The sequence below is a fragment of the Prionailurus bengalensis genome, chromosome B2, assembly GCF_016509475.1.
Source record: "Prionailurus bengalensis isolate Pbe53 chromosome B2, Fcat_Pben_1.1_paternal_pri, whole genome shotgun sequence".
Lineage (NCBI taxonomy): Eukaryota > Metazoa > Chordata > Mammalia > Carnivora > Felidae > Prionailurus > Prionailurus bengalensis.
The window spans coordinates 89,418,397-89,441,708 of record NC_057349.1 but is presented as its reverse complement, the minus strand read 5'-3'; the positions used below and the strand labels follow the sequence as shown (position 1 = coordinate 89,441,708).

Genomic DNA, 23,312 nt, shown 5'->3' with positions numbered 1-23,312 from the left:
CTTCAGTCAATGATATTGTGAGAGGGAGGGACAAGAAGATTTTTTTTGAAAAAAAATTTTTTTCCGAAGATACCTCAGGTTACTTTCAAACAAGAAAAAAAGAGTTGAGTAGAAATGGCTTGGCTTGGTTGCCAACCCCTTTGCCTGCCCCCAATTGTAAACTTGAGGAGTGCTCTCAGAAATGATACTGAGATACTGAGAAAGTGTTGATGGTGGTATTAAGCTCTACTTTTTGAAGACTGCTTTGCTGAGTTTTCTTTAATACTTGTTTATTTTTGAGACAGAGAGAGAGCACGAGCGAGCAAGCACTAGGTGGGGAGGGACAGAGAGAGGGGGAGACACAATCTGAAGCAGGCTCCAGGCTCTGAGCTGTCAGCAGAGTCTGATGCGGGGCTCAAACCCCTGAACCGCAAGATCATGACCTGAGCCAAAGTCGGACACTTAACCAACTGAGCCACCCAGGCACCCTTGCTGAGTTTTCATGTGTTTCTCATTTAATCCTCAATGAGGTGAACACTTATTTATGTCCTCCATTTTACAGATGTGAAAACCAAGAATTAGTGGTAAATTTGCCCATGTTCATACAGCTGGTGAGTGGTTTAGGTGGGCATCATGAAAAGAGCTTGTGCTCTGAAATCCAGGTTACTGGCCTTAAAAGGAGAACTGAAAAGTTGTTTATGACAACCATTAAACATGAGTAAGTGAAAGCAACTTTGATTTCTAGAGAAGTAAATCTGTGTATTGGAAATGATGGTTGGGAGTCAGTACGGATCATTTTCATCATGAAAGTGGTTTAAGGGCACATCTATTTGCAACTCTAGTAGTGAGTATATAGAGCTAGTTATGATGCCTACATTGTATGAGTTTATAACCTATGACAGAAAAATCTGTGCATTGAGTTTTGATATACCATTTACAGCTTTGGAAAACACAGCAAGCCATGCTTACAACAGCTTTTTGGTTCTCATAAATACAACAGCTTTGCTGTATTAGAAGGAGCTAGAGACTATTCATTTTTGCAGTTGGTATTTAGAGACTGATGTATGCAAAAGGCTGTCCTGTCCCTTGTGGGAGATAAAAAGGTGAATAGATTTGACTTTCTATCAACTTTAAAAAGCTGTTGATCTAATGGGAATAAAATGAAAACATTTGAGGGACAAATTGTTTTCACCTTGCTGGTGTTAATTTTAAACTTAGAATTCTATAGAAAAACCTAAATTAATGCATCTTGTTACTTGTGCCATTTAAGTTAATGTCAGGTGAATGAGAGCTTTTCAAATGTTTCCTTTTTTCTCAACATATATGACAGTCCCTAAATTGTTTGACATTATTTTATACTAATGAATTGTTCAAGTAAATAAAAAGATATTTATTTGAAAGGGAAAAAATTTTAAAAAGCTTTGCTTTGTCATTTGTGATGTACCTATTTCCCTTAACTTTAAATGGTAGTTTCTCATTATAAAGTTAATGGGAGGAAAAGCTCCAAATTAATTTAGAGATGATCACACTTTTATGTTGCATCTCTAGAATTTTATTAATTCTAGTAACTCTTCATAATCTAAGAGTAAACATATACTCTTTTTTTTTCCCCCCTCAGGGCATAAGTAATCTTGCTGCTATGCTTCCAAGCTGTAGTCTGAATCAACCCAAATTTTAAACAGAAGGTGAACCTCTGAGGTTAGTCAAAATAGCAGTTGGTATTTCTTCTGGGGGGGTTCCTCTTTATTTATTTGTTACCTTTTAATTAAAGTTGTAAAGGATTCTCATAAGTCATTTAGCTTTTAAAATGTTTAAAGGTATAGTTGAAAAAGAGAGGAAAGAAAATCTGAAGAGATTAGAAAAAGAAGCATATGCAGCTTGGAATTGATACTCAAGTCTGTTGTTGGCCTCAGGTGTGGTGCTATTTAGCATATTCTAATGATGCCATTATTATAGACTGTATTCGGTGACTAGAAGTCAAGTGCACTTGACTGTAAGGAAATCAAGGTAACAAAGGAATGCATCTTTTCTAATTTACAGTGTTCTTTACTTGAAAGGTCAGGATCTGACATTGATAGAACTATATGACATTGTGTGAATGCTGCAAACTCTTTTAAGAGACTGAATTGTAACAGCTAGTTGTCCTATTTGAGTGGGTGTCTCTTACTTCCTTCTTATCTGGCTTTCTTAGTTTTTTTTTTTGATCCCGCAGTGCTAAGGCTTGCTTTTGTTTTGTTTTTAGAATAGAGGAAAGGGTCATTCTAGAAAAATTCAGTTAGTAAAAATTTATTTAATGCCTCTATGCTAAGCCTTAGGGTACAAAAATGAAGAAACACATCCTGTTTGCCATGCATATCAATGGTTCTTAAAAGGGGTTGTATGTCAGTGTTGGATAAAGTACAGCTGTATTAGACTTGCAGGAATTTTAAACTTTTTATTATGAAAGTTTTTAAATTAGTTTAGAGAAAAGTAGACTAGTAGACTAGTGTGATGCCCCCCACCCCCCGCCCCACACATCACGTAGATTTAACAGTTATTAACACATATGTGCTCTCCCTTTCTTTTCCATGGTATTTAAATGTTAAGAAATCTGCTCTTGTAGACCTATCTGACTTTCTGGATTTGTCAAGTTGTTTCTTTTGATACCGTTTATGTCATTCTTTTGTTCCCTTTAATTTCTTTATAGTAGAATTAGATCCAAAAGCTCAGTTGGACTCCGTTAAACATTTTTGGAGAAAATATTCAGAGTGATTTGGGGATATAATATTGTGTCTCATGAAGAGGCAACTAATAGTCTGTAGGGGTGGTATTTGAGCAACCTTTGAATTTGTGACTTCCCATCAACTTGTCAGATTTCCTGAATCAGTTGTTTCATTAGGTTTGGCAATATAGTAATTTTCTGAATTTATTCTACTTCTGTGTTCATTAGCTCTAATTATAAGGAAGAGTTTTCCTTCAACAGCTAGAGCTGTTTGGTTACCCATTTTAGGGAGTTTTGGTTGGGAAGAGATTAAATCACTTTTTTTCTTATAATCTTTATTATTTTTTTATGTTTTATTTATTTATTTTTTGAGAGAAAGAGCGTCTGGGTGTGTGGAGGAGGGCAGAGTGGGGGAGAGAGAATCCCAAGCAGGCCCCCCCTGTCAGTGCAGCGCCATATGCAGGGCTTGATCCTACAGACTGAGATCACGACCTGAGCCGAAACCAAGAGTCAGACACTTAACCAACTAAGCCACCCAGGCGGCCCTTCGTATAATCTTTAAAATAAATAACTGTATTTCCAGAGGTCTGTATTGGGAAAAAATAGATATTTTTCCCATCTTGTTGAGCTGAGTTGATTAGAGCCATGCTTGCCACCATTAACATTAAATTTTATACTCTGGGGGCACCTGGGTGGCTCAGTCGGTTAAGCGTCCGACTTCGGCTCAGGTCATGATCTCGCGGTCTGTGGGTTCGAGCCCTGTGTCAAGCTCTGTGCTGACAGCTCAGAGCCTGGAGCCTGTTTCAGATTCTATGTCTCCCTCTTCTTCTGACCCTCCCCTGTTCGTGCTCTCTCTGTCTCTGTCTCAAAAATAAATAAATGTTAAAAAAAAAAATTAAAAAAAAAATTTAAATTTTATACTCTTGCTTGCCAATCTAAAAATTCCACTTCCCTTTGGTAAACTACTGACCAGAATTTTAGAGCTCTGATCACATAAATGTATCATCATATAATAATTTCTGATGTGTGAGCTTTTAAAATTAACTCTGATTCTCATTTTTAAATTGTTTATTTTGTTGAAGATAGAAAATCAAATATATTTTAAAAAGTCAGGATGTGGGATCAAGGAGGACAGCCTTGGCAGCAGTGGCCCTTGAACCAACAACAGTGGATGCAGTCGTTCCAGCACCAGCAAGATCCAAGTAAGGAAATCAGTTGAATTTGGAAATTGGGAAAGGGGAGATAGAGATGAGTGGGAGATAGGTGATGGGATTAAGGCAAATGGAATTGGAATTGGTTTATTGGATCGTTTTATGACCAAAATATAATCTTGTCTCATAAATAATACTGCCATAGCATACATATTAGGGAATGAATTTTTCTTTAGAAGACTTCCTCAAAGAGTAGAAAGCTTTATGAAGATTTTACATTTTTAAAACTGATTTAGTTCTTATTTTTCTAAAGAAAGAGGAAAATCTTCCTTAAATGTGTTGCTTAAGTAAAGCATACTTCTGTTGTTCATTATGTAGCTCATAGTCAACTGAAGGTATGCTATATATATCATTAAAATTTTTCTTTTTATTATGGAATATTTCAAGCATATATGGGTGTGGAAAAGAGTGAGGGAGCCCCTTTTGATTACTTAGCTTTCATAGTTGTTAATTCATGGCCAGTTTTGCTTCATTGATAAGACCTCTTCCACTGTCCTGCCTTTACTGGGTTAATCTGAGTCTATTTCTTTTTTTAATAGCTACATAACATTCTGTTATAATACTGTAAATTAGTAAATCACTTTTGGATGATTGATTGTAGCTTTGTACTTTTTGAAATAATTATCATAATTTTGTATACATATCATTGCATTGTTAAATGTCCACTTATTTTCTGAAGAAAAAAATCCAGGAACTAGGTTTGTTATACCACTGTCAGCACATTTGAAAAGTTTTGGATACACACTGCCCAGGTTCAGCTCCACATGGTTTATGCCAGCCTATGTTTCCACCAAAATGTATGAGAATACCTATTTAATCTTTACTGCAATGTGAAAAACTGTCTTATTCTACTTTGTTTCCTTTATTAATAATATTAGATCTTAAAATGTTAAGCATAGATATTGGAGAAGGAAGAGGACCTTTAAGATAGTGAGGCAATACATTTTGAGTAAAGAATGGCTAAGAAGTTGCTAAGAAGATGTATTTTGACTAGAGAAGGGAGCCTTAGCTAAAGGGTGACTGTGAGGATGAGCAGAGATAGATAGTTGTATTCATCCTAAGTCTACAGGATCCATTGTGGGCCTGGATAGGATATGTTTGAGGAAGAAATTCGTGAGTTTGATCATTTGTTTTTATAGTAATTAAAAAAAAAAACAAAACGAAGGAAAGAAGACTTTTAAAAGACTCCGTAAACTAAGGTACAGGGGATAAATTTCTTATGAGTTAATATTAGAAGCCAGTTAAGAGTGATTTTGTGGCATTGTTTTCCAGAAGTCTTATATTATTTTGTAACCTGAATGTGGGTGGTTTTCTAAGCATCCTTTCAGCCATAACCAATTTAATATTTAAAATCTGTAATATTTAAAAACTCTAGTAAGGAACAACTGAGATGCTAGTTTTACATAGAGGCACTATTCTTTTAGGTCTTACATTCTGAATGGTAACTTCTGCTGTGTTCAATTATGTTAGGTCAGATTGACTGGGCTGCATTGGCTCAAGCTTGGATTGCTCAAAGAGAAGCTTCAGGGCAGCAAAGTATGGTAGAACAACCACCAGGAATGATGCCAAATGGACAAGATATGTCTACAATGGAATCTGGTCCAAACAATCATGGGAGTTTTCAAGGGGATTCAAACTTTAACAGAATGTGGCAACCAGGTTTGTTGTTTCATGTTATCTGGATTTTAGGACTATTTTTAAAATAAAATGAGGATTAAATAAATTGTTTGATTTGCTTAGTTTTATGACTTCTTGAAATTGATGCTCCTTAAAGAATAGGCAGTTTCATTTAGATTTGACCTTGAAATTTTGTGGTTAAAATTATTCTGTACTCAATCTGCTAGCATTGTGGCACTCAGTTTGATTCTTTTCTTGGTTCTTCATTCCTAGGCTGACAGGGGCTGGGAACACTGGAAACCTCACTTGGCATCTAGGGAAGAGAGCATTCTATGTCTCTCTGTTGCAACCTCTGGCCTTTTCAGAAGCAGCACTGGCAGAGCAAAACATGTCTAGCCTCTAATTAAAGAAATATTGTGTCACTAAGTGACAAATTAGTCTGTCAAATATACTCTGCCCCTACCATCCACCCATCTTTTTCTTTCCTTTTTTTTTTTCCAGATAGTGAAAATCTTCCATAAGTTTTTATATGTTTTATTTTTTTGTTTGTTCATTTGCTTTTTTACTTCACAGTATGATTTAGATTTCTTGATGCTAATTCAGTTTTCCATGTCTTGTGTTATTATTTTGAATAGTCACTTGAAAATATTTATAGAGGAATCTTACATTTGAGTATGCTGATGGTGAAGTTTTGATCTCCCTTTCCCTATTAATACTTATTATTGTTTCTCAGTGTAAGAATGGAAAACTCAGGAAGTAATCCTCTAACATCACTTTTAAAAGAATAATGAATATTCTAATCTTTGATACTCTGAGGTAGTTTATTTCTAGTTTTCTTGAAGCTACACCAAATTTCCCCAAGTTTGAAAATGTTTTGGTTCCCAAGTTCTAGTTCATAAATGACTCACCCTGGCATTCCCACTCCCCAACTTTATTCTACTGGTTTTCTTTGTGACCTGGGCAGGTGATTAACCTCTGTGTGCCTCAGTTTTCCCTCCTGAAATTGGCAAAGATAATACCTGATTTCTCCCTACCTCACAGGGATGTTGTGAGGATAAATGTGTTCATGCAAGAAAGATATTATATATAAAATCTCAAGGTGTTATTTTTTATGGTATTGTTACTGGACAGAAATAGAAAAAGTCAACAAAAAAAATGCTTTGGATTTTGTTACATTATTAAAAATAATTTTGGGCATTTGATTTCTATATGTTTAGGATATGAATTAGAGTGGAGTTAGTTCATTTGAATTATTTACTAGTTTAATTAATTGCTTATTTTTAAGATATACAAGAGGAATTTGACCCAAGAAGTCATAAATTTTTAAATCTGTTTCTTTGCTGAAAAATCTTTCTTGAGATCTTAAAAATTTGTGATGTTGTTATAACCCCCTGTTGAATGTTTTTATGCCTAAATCCTAAATAGAATGGGGAATGCATCAGCAGCCCCCACACCCCCCTCCAGATCAGCCATGGATGCCACCAACACCAGGCCCAATGGACATTGTTCCTCCTTCCGAAGACAGCAACAGTCAGGACAGTGGGGAATTTGCCCCTGACAACAGGCATATATTTAACCAGAACAATCACAACTTTGGTGGACCACCCGATAATTTTGCAGTGGGGCCAGTGAACCAGTTTGACTATCAGGTGAAAGATATTTTGTTGCTTTAATATTGTAGATGTGCACGTAATCCATTCTTTGGAAGTGTCTCATCAAGAGTACCTAAGATCTGTGTTTCACTTTTCAGTCTTGTACAGATAAGCACATATTATGTCTCAGAAAAATTCTCAGTTTTTGAGTATTAAAATCATTAGATTTTTTTTTTCTGGTGTCTGATATGTTTAGGAGAATGATATAAAGGATCGTTAGGGAAAAATTTGGATTAAAAAAATGTGTAAGTGCAATAGCTATATGATGTTTTGTTTTCTAATTTATAATTTCAAAATGGTATATTTAAATGTTGAATAAAGTTTAGAAAATGCACAGTAGTTGAATACATTATTTGTCAATAATAGATCATGGATAAGACATGAATAAAATACATGAAGAACATAGATCATCTTCCTAAATGCAGTTCCTTCTGCTATATAGAATTATGACTTTTTCCTTCTGCTATATAGAATTATGACTTTTTCTAGTGTTGTCATTTTTTTTCCATTCTGACATGACATGTTAATGAAATTGTACATAATTTCCTTTGTAGCATCTAATTCATTCCTAGGGACATAGAACTCTATGGGAAATAGTATCGTTATGTGGGGCTTTATTTTCTCTAATCAGTCTGCCAAGGGTCCACCCTTAAATTATAGTGCTAGATAATCATTTTGAAAGAACTGATTGTAGTTGTTACCTTATAAACTGAGCTATCATGATTTAAAATTTTGAAAAAACTCAGACATTATTTCACTACTTGTATTAATAATGGACATAAATTGTAAACAGTATGCACCTTGAGACAGTAATCCTCATTCATATGTATTCAGATACTTATTGTGTATACTCGTACTTGGTATACAGATATGACAGTGTTTGTTTGGTTTTGGTTTTGAAGAAATGTAGTGGCAGGGAGCTTCTACTTACACCCCATTATCTTGATAAACCCCCATGCTAACAAGACAGAGTTCTGTTGGCAATGGGCTTATTAGAAAAGCCTCTGAAAATAGGAAAATTGCAAAAAAATATTTAATGATTCCATAACTTTTATTTTGTTTAAAATAGATACTTCGTGCAAGATTATAGAAACAACTAAAGTTCATAAGAAATAAGTTGGAATTGATTAAAAAAAACATCCTGTATTTTCTAGTTATACAAAAACTGACATTTGAGTTCATGGTAGTAGAAGGACTATTTTATAAAAGGTCATATATATATCTTTTTCTATATTTATTGAAAATAGTGTATTAGCTGAATTTTAGATGACTCTTTGCATTTACATAGGCAGAACATCTTTATCTTTCTTAAGAAAAGTAAGCCTAGGTTCTTGGGGCTACAGAAATATCGGTGGATATTAGAACCATGGAATTCTTGGATTTGCTGCACACATGGATTTCTACTGTCCCAGTTCATAACACACGTGTGTCCCAGAGAGTATATTGTATTAATGTGAAGAAAAATAAACTGCAATACTCTTTCAGCATGGGGCTGCTTTTGGTCCACCGCAAGGTGGATTTCATCCTCCTTATTGGCAACCAGGACCTCCAGGACCTCCAGCACCTCCCCAGAATCGAAGAGAAAGGCCATCATCATTCAGGGATCGGCAGCGTTCACCTATTGCACTTCCTGTGAAGCAGGAGCCTCCACAAATTGGTAGCTATTTAAGTTTAGTGACCACAATTGGCATGATTTCTTGATCATGTATAAAGGATATCTTGTTTTCTTAAATTGTTCTGACACTTCTGATATGTTAGGAATTGATAGTTTAAAATCCTATCATTTTATAGTCATAACCCTTAACATTACAAAAAAGTTGATGGTCTAAAATATGAAAAGTTCTGAATAATTTTTTAAAAATAAACCATTATCTGAAACTACAGATTTTGTGATGAATAATAAATTTATCATAGCTGTTGCTTTTTGATATTTTCTTCAGTGTTGGCAATTTGGTACATTATGCCAGTATATGAACAGTTCCCCCTTTTAAAACCTCTTAATTGTTCTCTGTCTCTGGTCTCTTTCCACTCTCAGTTAATCTGATATGCTGCTGCCAGATTAATTTTCCTTTGGTTATTTCACTTGCCAGAAATATTTTGGCAGAAGATATAATTTTTTTCCTTTTTCTTTTTTTTTCTTTTTATGAGAGAGAGAGAATGTGAGCCTGGGAGAGGGAGAGACGGAGAGAATCTTAACCAGGCTCCATGCCCAGCACGGAGCCTGACATGGGGCTTGATCCCACAACCATGAGATGAGATTGTGATCTGAGCCGAAATCAGGAGTTGGACGCCTAGTGCTTAAATGTGGGGCTTAAACTCACAACCACGAGATCAAGAGTCGTACATTGTACCGAATGAGCCATCCAGGCACCCTTGAAGATTTAAATTTTTAATATAGTATAACTAATTTATGTCTAATGACATGTTGTAAACTTAAACTTTGTATCTAGAAATCCAAATCCAATACTTAATATACCAGAACATTTAAGTCTTTCCTTTTTATCACAAAGTAGACATGATAGGACGATTCTAACTTCTTTTTTAACTTACGGAATCATAGTTCTTCATATGAATTCTCACTGTGAAAAATAGACTTGTGCTTTTGTTTGACTCTGTTCTGTTTTTATATTTTAAGAAGCAGTGTAGTATAAAAGTTTGGCTTGGAATTAGCCCACATCACTACTACTGGCTTTTTAATTTTGAATACATCATTAAGCTTTTTGAACTTGAGGTTTCTTATTTGTAAAAGAGATTGAATAATAGTAGTGATTTTTTTTTTTTTTTTTTTTTTTTTTTAGAATTAAGTGAGATGATTGTTTAATGTGCTTTCGTAGTGTCCTGGCTTGTCATAAACATTAAGACAATGTTCACAAAGGGCCTGGCTGGCTCAGTTGGTAGAATATGTGACTCTCGATCTCGCGGTTGTGAGTTTAAGCCCCACGTGGGGCGTGGAGCCTACTTTAAAAAACAAAAAAACCATATTCACTGCTGCTCTTAAAAATGATCTTAAAGAGAAGCATAATGGTTACTGGGTTGCCTTATCACTGTCTTACTGAAGAATGATAGTTATAAGCACTCAAATGGCACCAGAATTCTTTTATTTCATTTACTCACAAAGTTGGTAGAAATTCAAGAATAAGGAACTCATACATTTATGATTTTTATTAAACTAACTCATAAATATTGTTTTCCATGTGAAACAGATGCAGTAAAACGCAGGACTCTTCCAGCTTGGATTCGAGAAGGTCTTGAAAAAATGGAACGTGAAAAGCAGAAGAAGTTGGAGAAAGAAAGAATGGAACAACAACGTTCACAATTGTCCAAAAAAGAAAAGAAGGCCACAGAAGATGCTGAAGGAGGAGATGGCCCTCGTTTACCTCAGAGAAGTAAATTTGTAAGTGTTAGAGTCACTTGACATGGAACTCCCATGTGATTTGAATGTGAAAATTATTGAAATAAACAAGTAATTTAGTTATAAAAAAGTATTAGAATAATATTCTTGAGATTACTTTTAGTAAATATTTTGAGGATTATGGTTTTTGTTTTTTAATTTTTTTTTGTTTATTTTTGAGAGAGAGAGAGAGACAGCATGAGTGGGGTAGGGGCAGAGAGAGAGGGAGACACAGAGTCAGAAACAGGCTCCAGGCTTTGAGCTGTCAGCACAGAGCCTGACACGGGGCTCACACTCACAGACCACGAGATCATGACCTGAGCTGAAGTCAGACGCTTAACCAACTGAGCCACCCGGGTGCCCTGAGGATTATGTTTTTTTTTTTTTAATTTTTTTTTTTCAACGTTTTTATTTATTTTTGGGACAGAGAGAGACAGAGCATGAACGGGGGAGGGGCAGAGAGAGAGGGAGACACAGAATCGGAAACAGGCTCCAGGCTCTGAGCCATCAGCCCAGAGCCTGACGCGGGGTTCGAACTCACAGACCGAGAGATCGTGACCTGGCTGAAGTCGGACGCTTAACCGACTACGCCACCCAGGCGCCCCAAGGATTATGTTTTTATAGATGTTGTTATTGAGGGTAGAGTAAGGAGAAAAAGGGGGCAGTGGGTTTATAAAACATTTCTTTCCAGAGAGAAATTACTCATTAGGCTGCTCGATAGGTCTTACCTTGAGAAACAAATCCATATTCTCGTTGCAGCGCAGCTGATTCCCTAGTGGTGGATTATAAAATGAAACTAAGTTAAAATGGCAAGGGAGAAGGAAATCTGCCTTTTTTGAATATTTAAGTATATGTTTATACCAGAAGATGAATAACTTTCATAATTTCTGACATGCATGCTGAAAGTAATTAAGTTAAATCTTTAAACCTTCATCAGTTAGATGGTGTGAGTGGCTTAGGAATTTTTTAATTTAGCAGTAATGTGCTCTCAGCTGACATGATAGCCATAGTACTGGCTGGTATGCAACTCTGGAAATTGGTCTGTCTCCCAAGGCCATTTTATGCTTCAGAAATAAATCACAAGGGGACAGCAGGGTAACTAGATTCAAGTAGACATTGGTTTAGCTTAAATTTCATAAATGCTATAATACTTTCAGTGTTTCACAAAAGCACCATGCCAAAGATGTGTTTTTGTTGTGGGTATTATGAAGATAAGAACCAAAAGACTGTCATAATAGTTTGCCTTTTTTTTTTAAATGTAATTATTAACTTTTAACATGAAATAGTGGATTTCCAGATTTGATAGGTTTAGGTGTCAAAAAAAGTGTTTGGAGATTATCTTCCCTCTTCTCCCAAATGCTTTTGGGCTTGTGTTACATGTATTCTTCCCCTGGTTCAGATAGTCCTTCCATAGTAGTGTTTCAATGATCACCTTATCTTTTACTTAGTAGGATTTTTAAGGGTAACTCTAGGATACTTCTTTGCCTGAAGAAGCCCCTTTTTAAGGTGTGCCATCTGGATACTGAAAACCTATAGCCAGAAGCAGAGACGAACTCTGGCATTTCCTACATCTGAAGTAGGAAATGATGCATTTCCTACATCTCATTTCTTATCTGTCCATTTTGTAGCAAAACACATTTTGCTAAGTTTCAAGGCCAGCTAAGATCTGGAAACTGACACAGATCTTTAATTTTAAGTGACATGATTTTAGGTAAACAAGCTTAAATTTGTAGCTATATAAAAGTAACATTGAATAATATAAACGTGGTTTATTTATCCAAAGTTCTACAAGCTACTTATTTCAAGACCATGATAGATAATGGATATTAATTGGGTCAGTCTTGGTATGATATTAATTTTGGTTATTTATAAAATAAGTCAAAATTGACTAAGGCAAAAAAATTGAGGGGTGCCTGGGTGGCTCAGTCAGTTAAGCATCCGATTCTTGATTTTGGCTCAGGTTGTGGGATTGAGCCCTGGGTTGGGCTCTGCACAAATGGTGTGGAGCCTGCTTGGGATTCATTCATTCATTCTCTCTCTCTCTCTCTCTCTCTCTCTCTCTCTCTCTTTTGCTGTCGCTCTCTCGCTGTCTCTGCCCCCTCCTTTTCCCTCCCCCATCCCTCCCTCCCTGTCTCTCTCTCTCTGTGCTTCTCTCTCTTGCTCTCTTGCTTTCAAAAATAAATAAATAAGCTTTTAAAAATTTTTGAAAAATAATTGATATTCCTAAGCTATCTTGTAATCTTATATTTCCTTTCAGGTGACACTTTATACTACTAAATGAAATCTATAGTACAAATTTATAATGTAATTTAGAGAGAGATTTTATTTTTATATACCTGTTTCATAGACTTTATGGTTTTAAAATAGAATGTGTAAGATAATGATTTTACATTATAAGCATGAATTTGGGCTACCCATACTATTACTTCTTCTAGGATAGTGATGAGGAAGATGAAGACACTGAAAATGTTGAGGCTGCAAGTAGTGGAAAAGTCACCAGAAGTCCATCTCCAGTTCCTCAGGAAGAGCACAGTGAACCAGAGATGACTGAAGAAGAGAAAGAGTATCAAATGGTAGAATGTTAAATTTCTTACCAAGTACAGGATTAAAAAAATATTTTTTACTGAAGTATAATTGACATAGAACATTTTGTTACAGGATTTGTTTTGTTTAGAATTTCTAAACTATTAGTTGACTGTTTTAAACATTTAAACTGTGAACTCATGAAACAATTGCAAAATGTATATTGATATATAGAGATGCTAGGTAATAATGTCTACAATTTATAATAGGAAATCGCTGCTTATGCAGCAGTTATTAAGCATGTTTCCTAATACCGGTGTTGTAAATAAACAGTGCTTTACTATATGAGACCCAAGAGAGCATTTATTGATTTATTATTTTCTAAGGTATGTCTTTTGAATACTTAGAAACATTAAAAGACTTCATAGAAAAATAAGTTTAGGAAGTACTGAGTTGAATACAGTTAAACATATTTCTTCATTGAAAGACTTAAAGCCTTAAATATCTATAATGTGTACTGTCATTTTCTGAGATTGGGAATATATGTTGCATTTCTTCTATTTAAAGACCAGTGATCTTTGAAATGTGTGTAGAAGATGCTGATATAGTGTACTTTCGTTAGCAGATGAGTAATCTGGAGCCCTGAGAGGCTGAAGAACTAATAGTTGGTGTACATTTCAAACACTTGCTGGTAGCCAAACTAGTGCTAGAATCCAGCTTTTATTTCAAGTCACTTGTACTCTATATTTCAGTAGTCAAGAAAAAAAGGACTTGATCTAACAGAGTGGAATAGCTATCTTTTCCTTCCCTTTAAATTTCACCTTGAGCCGAGGGTTAACGTAAGTTCCTAGGTAATTTAACTAGTGTTGTGCTGCTTACTAATACTGTTATTAAATGAAGGCATCCTCCTTTCAACTTAAAGCATCTATGGAAATTTTTATTGATAAGGGCCTTTTAAAAATATTTTGTGTATAGAATTAGAATTCAATTTCTTTATTATACAGGGAAATTCATACTTTATTTCATGATTTTGAAATTTTCAAAGTTTTTGTATTTTAGAGTAATTTTCAAGATATTCAGTTCCTTGGAATGATATGATCTCTTGTTTAAAATGTTTTATAAAATGGCTTTGCCTGTTAATTGTTTTTGAAAATATCAAACAGCATTAGTAACTATAAAAATTAAATTAGGAACAATATATATAAATATATAAAATATCCTTCTGTAGATGTTGCTGACAAAAATGCTTCTGACTGAAATTCTACTGGATGTCACAGATGAAGAAATTTATTACGTAGCCAAAGATGCACACCGGAAAGCAACGAAAGGTATATTGTGGGTGTTCTTGGTTTTGTTTTTCTGGGAATATTTTGGTTTTGGTGGCTATTTTGGACTTTTTTTGGTTGTCCCTGCTGAATTCTAGCAGATATTTTGAAATATTTTCTTCTTGCATGTTTTTAACTCTCTGGGAAAGGTTAGATTTGTAGGACATCATATTAAAACTGTAGAAGTATTTTTCCTTTTATCCAACTTGCTTGAGCACAAATGAGCAATTCTATTTTTTGATGAAATGTATAGTGGAAAATTCTTGATGTTCAATTTATTTCACCTGATTTTTTTTTTTTATAGATACCGTAGTATTTGGTGTATAACTTATAGTGTAGTTTAGTTTCACTAATGAATTGAATTGTGACCCTTCAGTTTTCACAGTTTACAACTTAAAATTCTTACAGAAGCAAGAGATTCACCCATCCCCACCCCCCATATTCTTGGTAACACTTAAAAAATATACTGAAAGCAAAATTTAAATTACGGACCATACCTCAAAAATAAAAATACTGATGTACTGGTCAGTATTTTTCATCATTATAAAACAATTTCAGCTCACTTCAGCATTATAATTTCAAGGCCAGACATGCTACTGGTTTAAAATGAATGTTATGTTTTTAATGTTTCTTCTCTCCCCAAAAAGCAGCAATAGTAGTAGATTTAACAATACCATAGACTCTCATGACTATGAAATCGTGGCTATTTGTGTTAACATGTTGTTCCTGTTGTTGATGTGATACAAAGCTCCTGCAAAACAGCTGGCACAGTCCAGTGCACTGGCTTCCCTCACTGGACTCGGTAAGTGTTTTCCTTATTTGTGAGAGGGCCTTAAAGGGAAAATCACACTTACCATGTCTCTCTACATGTTCTGTTTTGAAACTGTACTATTCCTACTCAGTTTATAAACCTAGATTTTAGGGTTATTTCGGTCTCTAAAGGTTTGCCTTTTTTTTTTTTTTTTTTGACTAAAGCATTCACAGGAATTATTATAAATGTGACTAATTCATAGTTTATTGGGGCGAGTTGTAATAGTTCATTACTTAGCCCTGATTATATTTAAGCTCACTTTCAAAATGATTGCATACATGCCTTAGGGAAGAACCTATCCACTAATGCTGTTAATAGGGGACTTTCATTTAGATTGTGTTGTAGCAAGTTGAGTTTTAACATAGAGGAAAGAGTTTATCTTATAATAGTGTAATAGTAATGATGTGTTCGTAATTTGCTCTTTGCATGATATATTCTCAAGTATATAAAAGCTTGAACTTGCCTTTTCCACATCATTTCAAATTAATCTTTGTGGGGATCAACAGAAATGGGTAGAGCCAAATGCCCATGTGATTTTGTTAATGATTAATTACTATTTAGATCACTTCAGGGTGGGGAGTAGTTTTAGCACATTACCATTTCTGTACCAGTGAGAATTACAGTATTCTAATTTCTTTAGGGAAAAAATACTTTGCATACTACCTGGGATTTCTGAGCTTTGAACAATGAAAGAATTAATTTTAGAAATATTTTCAGGATCATTGGTAGTTGAATTGACTGTGCTTTAGTGAGGCTCTATTAGTGCCCTGTTAAATGGTTTTGTTGGTTAGTATGGACAGTAAAACAGAACTGTTATCATGGTTCCTTTATGGTGAGAAATACAAATATTTCAGAAAGAATGAGATACTGTCAATTTTCATGAGGGTTCTACGAACTCCCTTACGAATTGGAATTATACTCCTCCCCACCCCGAATAAGCATATTCTTCCAAGAAAAGGCAATGAAAAAAATTAGCTTTCTTCTCAGACCTTAAAAATTTTTTAGTGTCTAGAATACTTTTTCCATATGATAGACTGAACTTTATGTACACAGGTGGACTGGGTGGTTATGGATCAGGAGACAGTGAAGATGAGAGGAGTGACAGAGGCTCTGAGTCATCTGACACTGATGATGAGGAGTTACGGCACCGAATCCGGCAAAAACAGGAAGCTTTTTGGAGAAAAGAAAAAGAACAGCAGCTGTTACATGATAAACAGATGGAAGGTATATCTTTTAGACTCACTTAATTTTTGTCCAGTTTTATTTGTATTTCTTTTTATTTTTTAACCAACCTAACAATATCGAGGGTAGACTTGAGGTTAGAATATAGATAACATGTGATGTGACTAAAACTAAGGTTTTTGGCTTATTTGCAGTTTTTATGAAACTTAAAATTAATCGTGGTATTCAAAATATGTAAAAAGTGAACTTTGTCTTGTTTTGTAAGACATTAATTTCAATAGCTATAAGTTGTCATTTAATGTATTTTTTCTTTCTAAAGTTTTCAAAATGAAAAAGAAGACTTTTGAAATGGAAATGTATTTGTAAAACTATTGAAAAGTAATTTGTAGTTAGAATATTTAATGCGTAGCTAGCATATTTAAGGAAATAGAGGACTTTCTACAGAAAGTTTTTTTTTAAACATTTATTTATTTTTGAAAGACAGAGCGTGAGCCCGGGAGGGGCAGACAGAGAGGGAGACACAATATGAAACAGGCTCCAGGCTCTGAGCTGTCAGCACAGAGCCTGACGTGGGGCTCGAACCCATGAGCTGCAAGATCCTGACCTGAGCCAAAGATGGAAGCTCAACCAACTGAGCCACCCAGGCGCCCCTTTATAGAAGTTTTCAAATGTAAAATACTATCCATGACTGTAGTTTTTTATAGTTTACATAATGGCATTAGGAATACTGAAAGAGTGTTTTGAATTTTTTGGAAAAATCATACTTGGACAAGGAAATTATTAAGAGTTAGCAGTCGAAAATTTCCTGTAAATTACTTAACCTTTAAGTTGCCTTTTGAGAAAAAAAGGAAATCTTTTCCAGTTGCTTCACATGTACCTTTCCACTTTGACACTCTTTTCTTGTATTGTCCAGGAGCATAGATAACCCTATAGGTGGCTATTGAACACTTGAAATATACCAAGTTTAAGTATGCTATAGGTATAAAATAGACTAGATTTGAAAGATTTTATATACATATATATAATATACATATGTATGTATATATATTTGAAATGATATTTTTAATATTTTGGGTTAATAAACTATTGAAATTAAGTTCATCTGTTGTTATTTTCTTAATGTAGCCACTAGAAAAGTTTGAATACTTACGTGGCTTGTATTCTGTTTCTGTTAAACAATGCTGTTCTACTGTTACCATTTGATAGTTTGAAATTTGATAGTTTAGGGATTTTTTGGTCATACATTTGACTTTTCATAGTATTTTTTCTTTTTCTCTTTCAGAAGAAAAGCAACAAACAGAAAGGGTTACAAAAGAGATGAATGAATTTATCCATAAAGAGCAAAATAGTTTATCACTACTAGAAGCAAGAGAAGCAGACGGTGATGTGGTTAATGAAAAGAAAAGAACTCCAAATGAAACTACGTCAGTTTTAGAACCAAAAAAAGAGCATAAAGAAAAAGAGAAACAAGGAAGGAGTAGATCAGGAAGTTCTAGTAGTGGTAGTTCCAGTAGCAATAGCAGAACTAGTAGTACTAGTAGTAGTGTCTCTAGCTCTTCATACAGTTCTAGCTCAGGTAGTAGTCGCACTTCTTCTCGGTCTTCTTCTCCTAAAAGGAAAAAGAGACATAGCAGGAGTAGATCTCCAACAATTAAAGCTAGACGGAGTAGAAGTAGAAGTTACTCTCGCAGAATTAAAATAGAGAGCAATAGGGCTAGAGTCAAGATTAGAGATAGGAGAAGATCTAATAGAAATAGCATTGAGAGAGAAAGACGAAGAAATCGGAGTCCTTCTCGAGAGAGACGTAGAAGTAGAAGTCGCTCAAGGGATAGGCGAACTAATCGGTCCAGTCGCAGTAGGAGTCGAGATAGGCGTAAAATTGACGATCAACGTGGAAATCTTAGTGGGAGCAGTCATAAGCATAAAGGTGAGGCTAAAGAACAGGAGAGAAAAAAGGAGAGGAGCCGAAGTATAGATAAAGATAGGAAAAAGAAAGACAAAGAAAGGGAACGTGAACAGGATAAGAGAAAAGAGAAACAAAAAAGGGAAGAAAAAGATTTTAAGTTCAGTAGTCAGGATGATAGGTTAAAAAGGAAACGAGAAAGCGAAAGAACATTCTCTAGGAGTGGTTCTATATCTGTTAAAATCATCCGACATGATTCTAGACAGGATAGTAAGAAAAGTACTACCAAAGATAGTAAAAAACATTCAGGCTCTGATTCTAGTGGAAGGAGCAGTTCTGAATCTCCAGGAAGTAGCAAAGAAAAGAAGGCTAAGAAGCCTAAACATAGTCGATCGCGATCCATGGAGAAATCTCAAAGGTCTGGTAAGAAGGCAAGCCGCAAACACAAGTCTAAGTCCCGATCAAGGTAGTATACTTTTTAAAGTATTTTGTCTGATTTTTAAAAAAATTTGACTGAATTTATTCAAAGTTGAAAGTGTCCTTTCTCTCTCTCTCTTTAATAAACTCAGTTTGGTACTTGATAAATGATCATAGTCTTAAGTAACTTTAGAAATCCTATATAATAATATTTATTTAAAAATTGCAGATTCTTTAGTTTAAAATACATTTTTATTTTTAAATTTGTCTTTTCCCTTTTTTTTTTCCAGATCAACAACCCCTCCCCGTCGTAAACGCTGAGGAATGATGTGGCAAGGATGCCATGATGTTTAAAAAATTCCATGAGTTTTAAGGGCTTGTCTCATTATAGAGGCACATTGTGGCTGTGTAGGTGAAACCAGAATCTTTTTTTTTTTTTTTTTAAATCTGTAAATAGGTGTACTTTTTCCAAATGCTGCTCCAAGTTACTTAATAGGATTTCTTTGTATTACATTTTTTTCAAAAAATAGTGCTTAATAAGACTATAAACATGCCATTCTCTTTCAGCTGTAATGTTCTTAAAATTATTCTTGAATGTACTGTGATGTCAATAAAGCTCTTCAGTTCATTTTTGTTAACCTCTTGCACCTTAATTTTATGATTTTAATCTAAGGAACGTACTTTTATAAAAAGGCAGCTGGAATTTTGTATAACAGGTTTTAAAGGTACTTCCTCTCATCTCCCCCAAAGAAAATGGTTTTAACTTCATAGTTTGTCAAAGTTTGTAAACTGTACCCATGGATTTTTTTGTCAAATTCCAACTTTTAAGGGTGTGGAAGAGGGCCAAAAATAGATCTTTACTTTTCATTTGGAAACATTTGACAGGTTTCTAAACTTTTCTTCCTATTTTGAGGATTTTTGAGTAATATATCTCTGTGTATAAAGTATGGTTTACTTCTGTACAGTGAAATTGCTGGAATCAATCAAGCCAGTGCACATAAGAAACGGTTGTGTTTGACCCTCATAGTCAAGTCTGGAACTCTATTCTACAGTTATCCACTTCTGTTTTAGAAGCATATTTTAAACACTGGGTTACTACAGAAATAAGACTCACAATCCAATATATTTATTTATATTTTTAAAATATGACCTCAACTCAGTGGAGGAATGCTGTATTATGCAGGTTTGTGTCAATTTCATAACATTAAAATGGTCTGGTTTTGTCAGTTTCTTAACAATTATGATCAGTGAGTGGTCTAGCTATTTAAGACAGTCATAACTTACAAGTAAAATGAGGCTCTGCAGGCATTTAAATGCTCAACTGCTTTCAGGGTCTGTTTTATGTGATTATTCAGTTTTGCAACAATTGTCAGATACTTCTCTGAAAACAAATGCTTTTAAATTTTAATTTAAAAAGAAAAGAGCAGGTGCAGGTCACGGGAAAGTTTTAAAGTATGCCTTCTTACCAGCAATAGTTCATTTTAAAATAAGCCAGAGTTTTGCCATGATCAGTGTTTCTTCAAAATGAAGGTAGAAATAGATTTGTAAGTGTGCTCTTGTACCTCTACATAGGTTCTTAAATAATTTTGAGCAGTTATGCATTTATCTAGAGGAAATAAATCAACTGTGAATAAATGCATGTTTACCAAAATGGTTGTTTTACAGTGCATTTAGTTCTGATATTTATAAAGTTGATATTTCACAGAATAACTTTTAAATAGTTTGGAATTCTATATAGTTTAGACATCAGTCACATGTGGAGACAAAATGAAAATGTGCAATATTTTTTATGTAGGTGAGCTAACACAGTGTACCTAATTGCAGAATTAATTATCAGATTAATTTGTAATAGATAAGTTGTATAACATTTTCATATCTTAAAATGTTTTTTAGATCAATCTTCAGGTGAAATAATATTTTCAAAATAAAATTCTACAGAAAAGTTCTGTTGGCTATGATATGCACATTTTTGGGCAAGATAAATGATTAGAGCCAAAAATAGTATTTGACAGTTTTATTACTCTGCCATAATATGCAAGCTTCTTATTTAAATCTGTAGATATTTTTTAAAACACACTAATGATATATGTGATTATTAGTAGACAGATACATCAGTGTTATAATTAGATACTTAGGTTTTTCAGATTTTTATGGATAATTTAGGGAATTCATCACTTCACTGACATATAATGAAGTATGTTTACCTTAGTGGTAAGATTTTATAAAATAGGGCTTCCGTGATTTGGGATATGAATGCTAACACACATAAGTTAACTAGATACATAATTTGGTTATGAAATCTAAAATGACACCACCACAAAATCAGTTTCAATTTTTGAGACAATCATTGGTCTGAATTGGTTAATAAAACTGTCTTGAGGTTCTCTTAAAGTATTTCTAGTGTATTAATCATACTTGTTTTTGTGGAACGGGGTAAACCACACCATCAAGTGAATAAAATGTAACTTGGAAGAGGTAATTACAAGATTTGTTTCATGAAGGCCCCAAAATATAAATAAAGACTGGTGTGGAATCACAGTGTATATGTTTTCTGCCATTGTAAAATGTCTTGTTTTAGCATCTGTTTCTAATAGTATAATACACAATAGGTGAACTTCCCAAACATAGTCTCTTTTTTTTTTTTGTTTAGTGTCTAAGTCATTGTTTCTTCAAAGAAACAAATGAAGTATAATTAATCAGTAGGTGAGCTTTCTTCTTTTATGTGGGAATTTTTAAAAAGGAATTGTATGAGGTCCAAAGTTCCTGTAATATTGTCTTGGAAACGTTTACATTTTAACGGATTTTTCTTCTCTTATATACATTAAAGTCTATTTTCATTTGTTGAAGTTTCTAAAATGTACTAATCATGGTTTGATGGAAATATTATTAGATCCGTTGAATTGTTCTGACTCTGCTGCTTAATTTATTTTGGACAAATCATTTAAACACAATGGGCTTCAGTTTCTTCAACTGTAGAAGGGGGGGGATTAGATTATTTTTAAGGTCTTGAATACTTCTAGCTCTTAAAAGTTTTTCAGTTTTAAGTGGAATTTGGCTGTAATGTCTAATCCTGAATGAGAAAATAGGCTTTTTATTAACCCTTATAACTCATGTATGAGGAGTTACATTTTATACCGTAAAGATTTGCCAGATGTGCTCTAGAGTTTTCCTGTAAATATACAAAGATTAAATCTGCCACACTCTGATTATGGTAATGTAAGTAAAGAGGAAATTATCCTGAGTTACCAATTTATGTGTAAATATGAATATTTACCAGTTAAACTCTTGAGCTGATGCATATTATTTCAAAGGGATAAAGTTATTAGATGTAAAGGAGTAGTACTTCACACTTAATTTGGAAGAGAGAAGTTTTTATAAAATGGAATTTCAAAATATTAAGTAAATTTTCAGTTTTTATGGTAAAATAAATTGTAGATGCTGGTTTACAACACATGGGTGAGACACCATAGCAGTGGTCTGGGAAATACCTCCAGCAATGGCCACACACCACATTACAAGCTAGTCTTTCCAGCACAACTCTGGTTGAAGTGTCATTGGAAAAGGCTTTTCGGTATTTGCAGAGAAAAGTACTATGAGCTAGTTTTGCTTACCTGGACCAAACTGGTGGGTATTCAAGAGGTTTTTGTTTCCTGTCAGTATTAAAGGCAAATCACTGATTGCCTTTGTTGTTGAATTGAAAAGGTAGTGGGGAAGGGCCTGAAGCCCAAGGAAGTGGTACATTCAAATAAAGCATATTTAAATAAAGCTTTTAAAACTTTTAAAATCATACTTGCACTTTGCTTTTTCCTTGTATCTGTCATTCCAACAAGTATAACACATGCTAAATGTTCTTTTGTGCCAGAGCTTTGTGCTGTCATTTGGAGAGATGGTCATGTGTCCTGAGAGAGGAACTCTGAAGAGGACATAACTGAGAAATCTGCAGCCACTCTTAGGAGGAGGTCAATATTTTATTAAGAAGCCTTAAGTGAAAGACTATTACTGAGCAAATTTCTGAGTAAATTTCACTAATTCAAGGAATCCTTTACCAAATTGACCCTGCCTGTTGAAAATGTACGATGATTTTTTTTTTTTTTTTTTTTTTTTTTTGCCTTGGAAATGTGTCATTGCTCTTACTCGAGGAAGAGCTTTTGTACATTTGGAAGTAAAGTGTTACTGCTCACCGTTTTAGCTTTCAATGAAGTTTGCCTAGCTCGGGTGATTAATAGCCCTACTATATAACGTATTCCCTGTCCAGAATATTGTCAGGTCACTTGAAACTATTTTCAATTTAGACTTATAGCCCTCTGTGACATTTGAGGGCCTTGAAAGGGGAAGCAATTCTACACCCTTAGGAAAGAAATGCTTCCATGCTTTTGTGATTCTAAGGGTCAGTGGCACACAATCGTCTGAATGTCTTTGGGAGACCTCTGTTAAATATGAAATAAAGCTGTACGGGAATAAAAGCTAGTTTACATAGTACAAAGTAGTGTCATCTATGACTACTTTGGCCATGAGGTTTGAGGTGGTCATATAGAAATAGGCATAATAGAAACTTGAAGTTCTTTTATAATAGAAACATTTACTATTTTATTATATAATT

The 23,312-nt window shown here is 34.3% G+C and overlaps 1 protein-coding gene across 9 annotated transcripts in view; it reads left to right on the top strand.

The window, feature by feature from the left end:
* PNISR (PNN interacting serine and arginine rich protein) overlaps nucleotides 1-22,892 on the top strand; it is a 28,165-nt gene extending 5,273 nt beyond the window's left edge. The window contains exons 2-14 of one of the 9 annotated variants that reach the window (XR_006299008.1): nucleotides 1,598-1,677; nucleotides 3,763-3,882; nucleotides 5,362-5,550; nucleotides 6,934-7,157; nucleotides 8,646-8,817; nucleotides 10,364-10,554; nucleotides 12,987-13,124; nucleotides 14,303-14,402; nucleotides 15,148-15,201; nucleotides 16,264-16,434; nucleotides 17,675-18,761; nucleotides 19,003-19,120; nucleotides 22,575-22,892. Coding sequence is in view for 7 of the 9 variants with exons in the window: in XM_043591988.1 (XP_043447923.1) it covers nucleotides 3,795-3,882; nucleotides 5,362-5,550; nucleotides 6,934-7,157; nucleotides 8,646-8,817; nucleotides 10,364-10,554; nucleotides 12,987-13,124; nucleotides 14,303-14,402; nucleotides 15,148-15,201; nucleotides 16,264-16,434; nucleotides 17,675-18,761; nucleotides 19,003-19,033 (2,445 nt within the window). In the remaining 2 variants the exon portion in view is untranslated. Of the gene's footprint in view, nucleotides 1-1,597; nucleotides 1,678-3,762; nucleotides 3,883-5,361; nucleotides 5,551-5,781; nucleotides 6,711-6,933; nucleotides 7,158-8,645; nucleotides 8,818-10,363; nucleotides 10,555-12,986; nucleotides 13,125-14,302; nucleotides 14,403-15,147; nucleotides 15,584-16,263; nucleotides 16,435-17,674; nucleotides 18,762-19,002; nucleotides 19,351-22,574 lie in introns of those variants that run through there. The other 8 variants (XM_043591988.1, XM_043591987.1, XM_043591989.1 and 5 more) reach the window with 8 other exon arrangements.
* The last annotated feature ends 420 nt before the right edge of the window (nucleotides 22,893-23,312 follow it).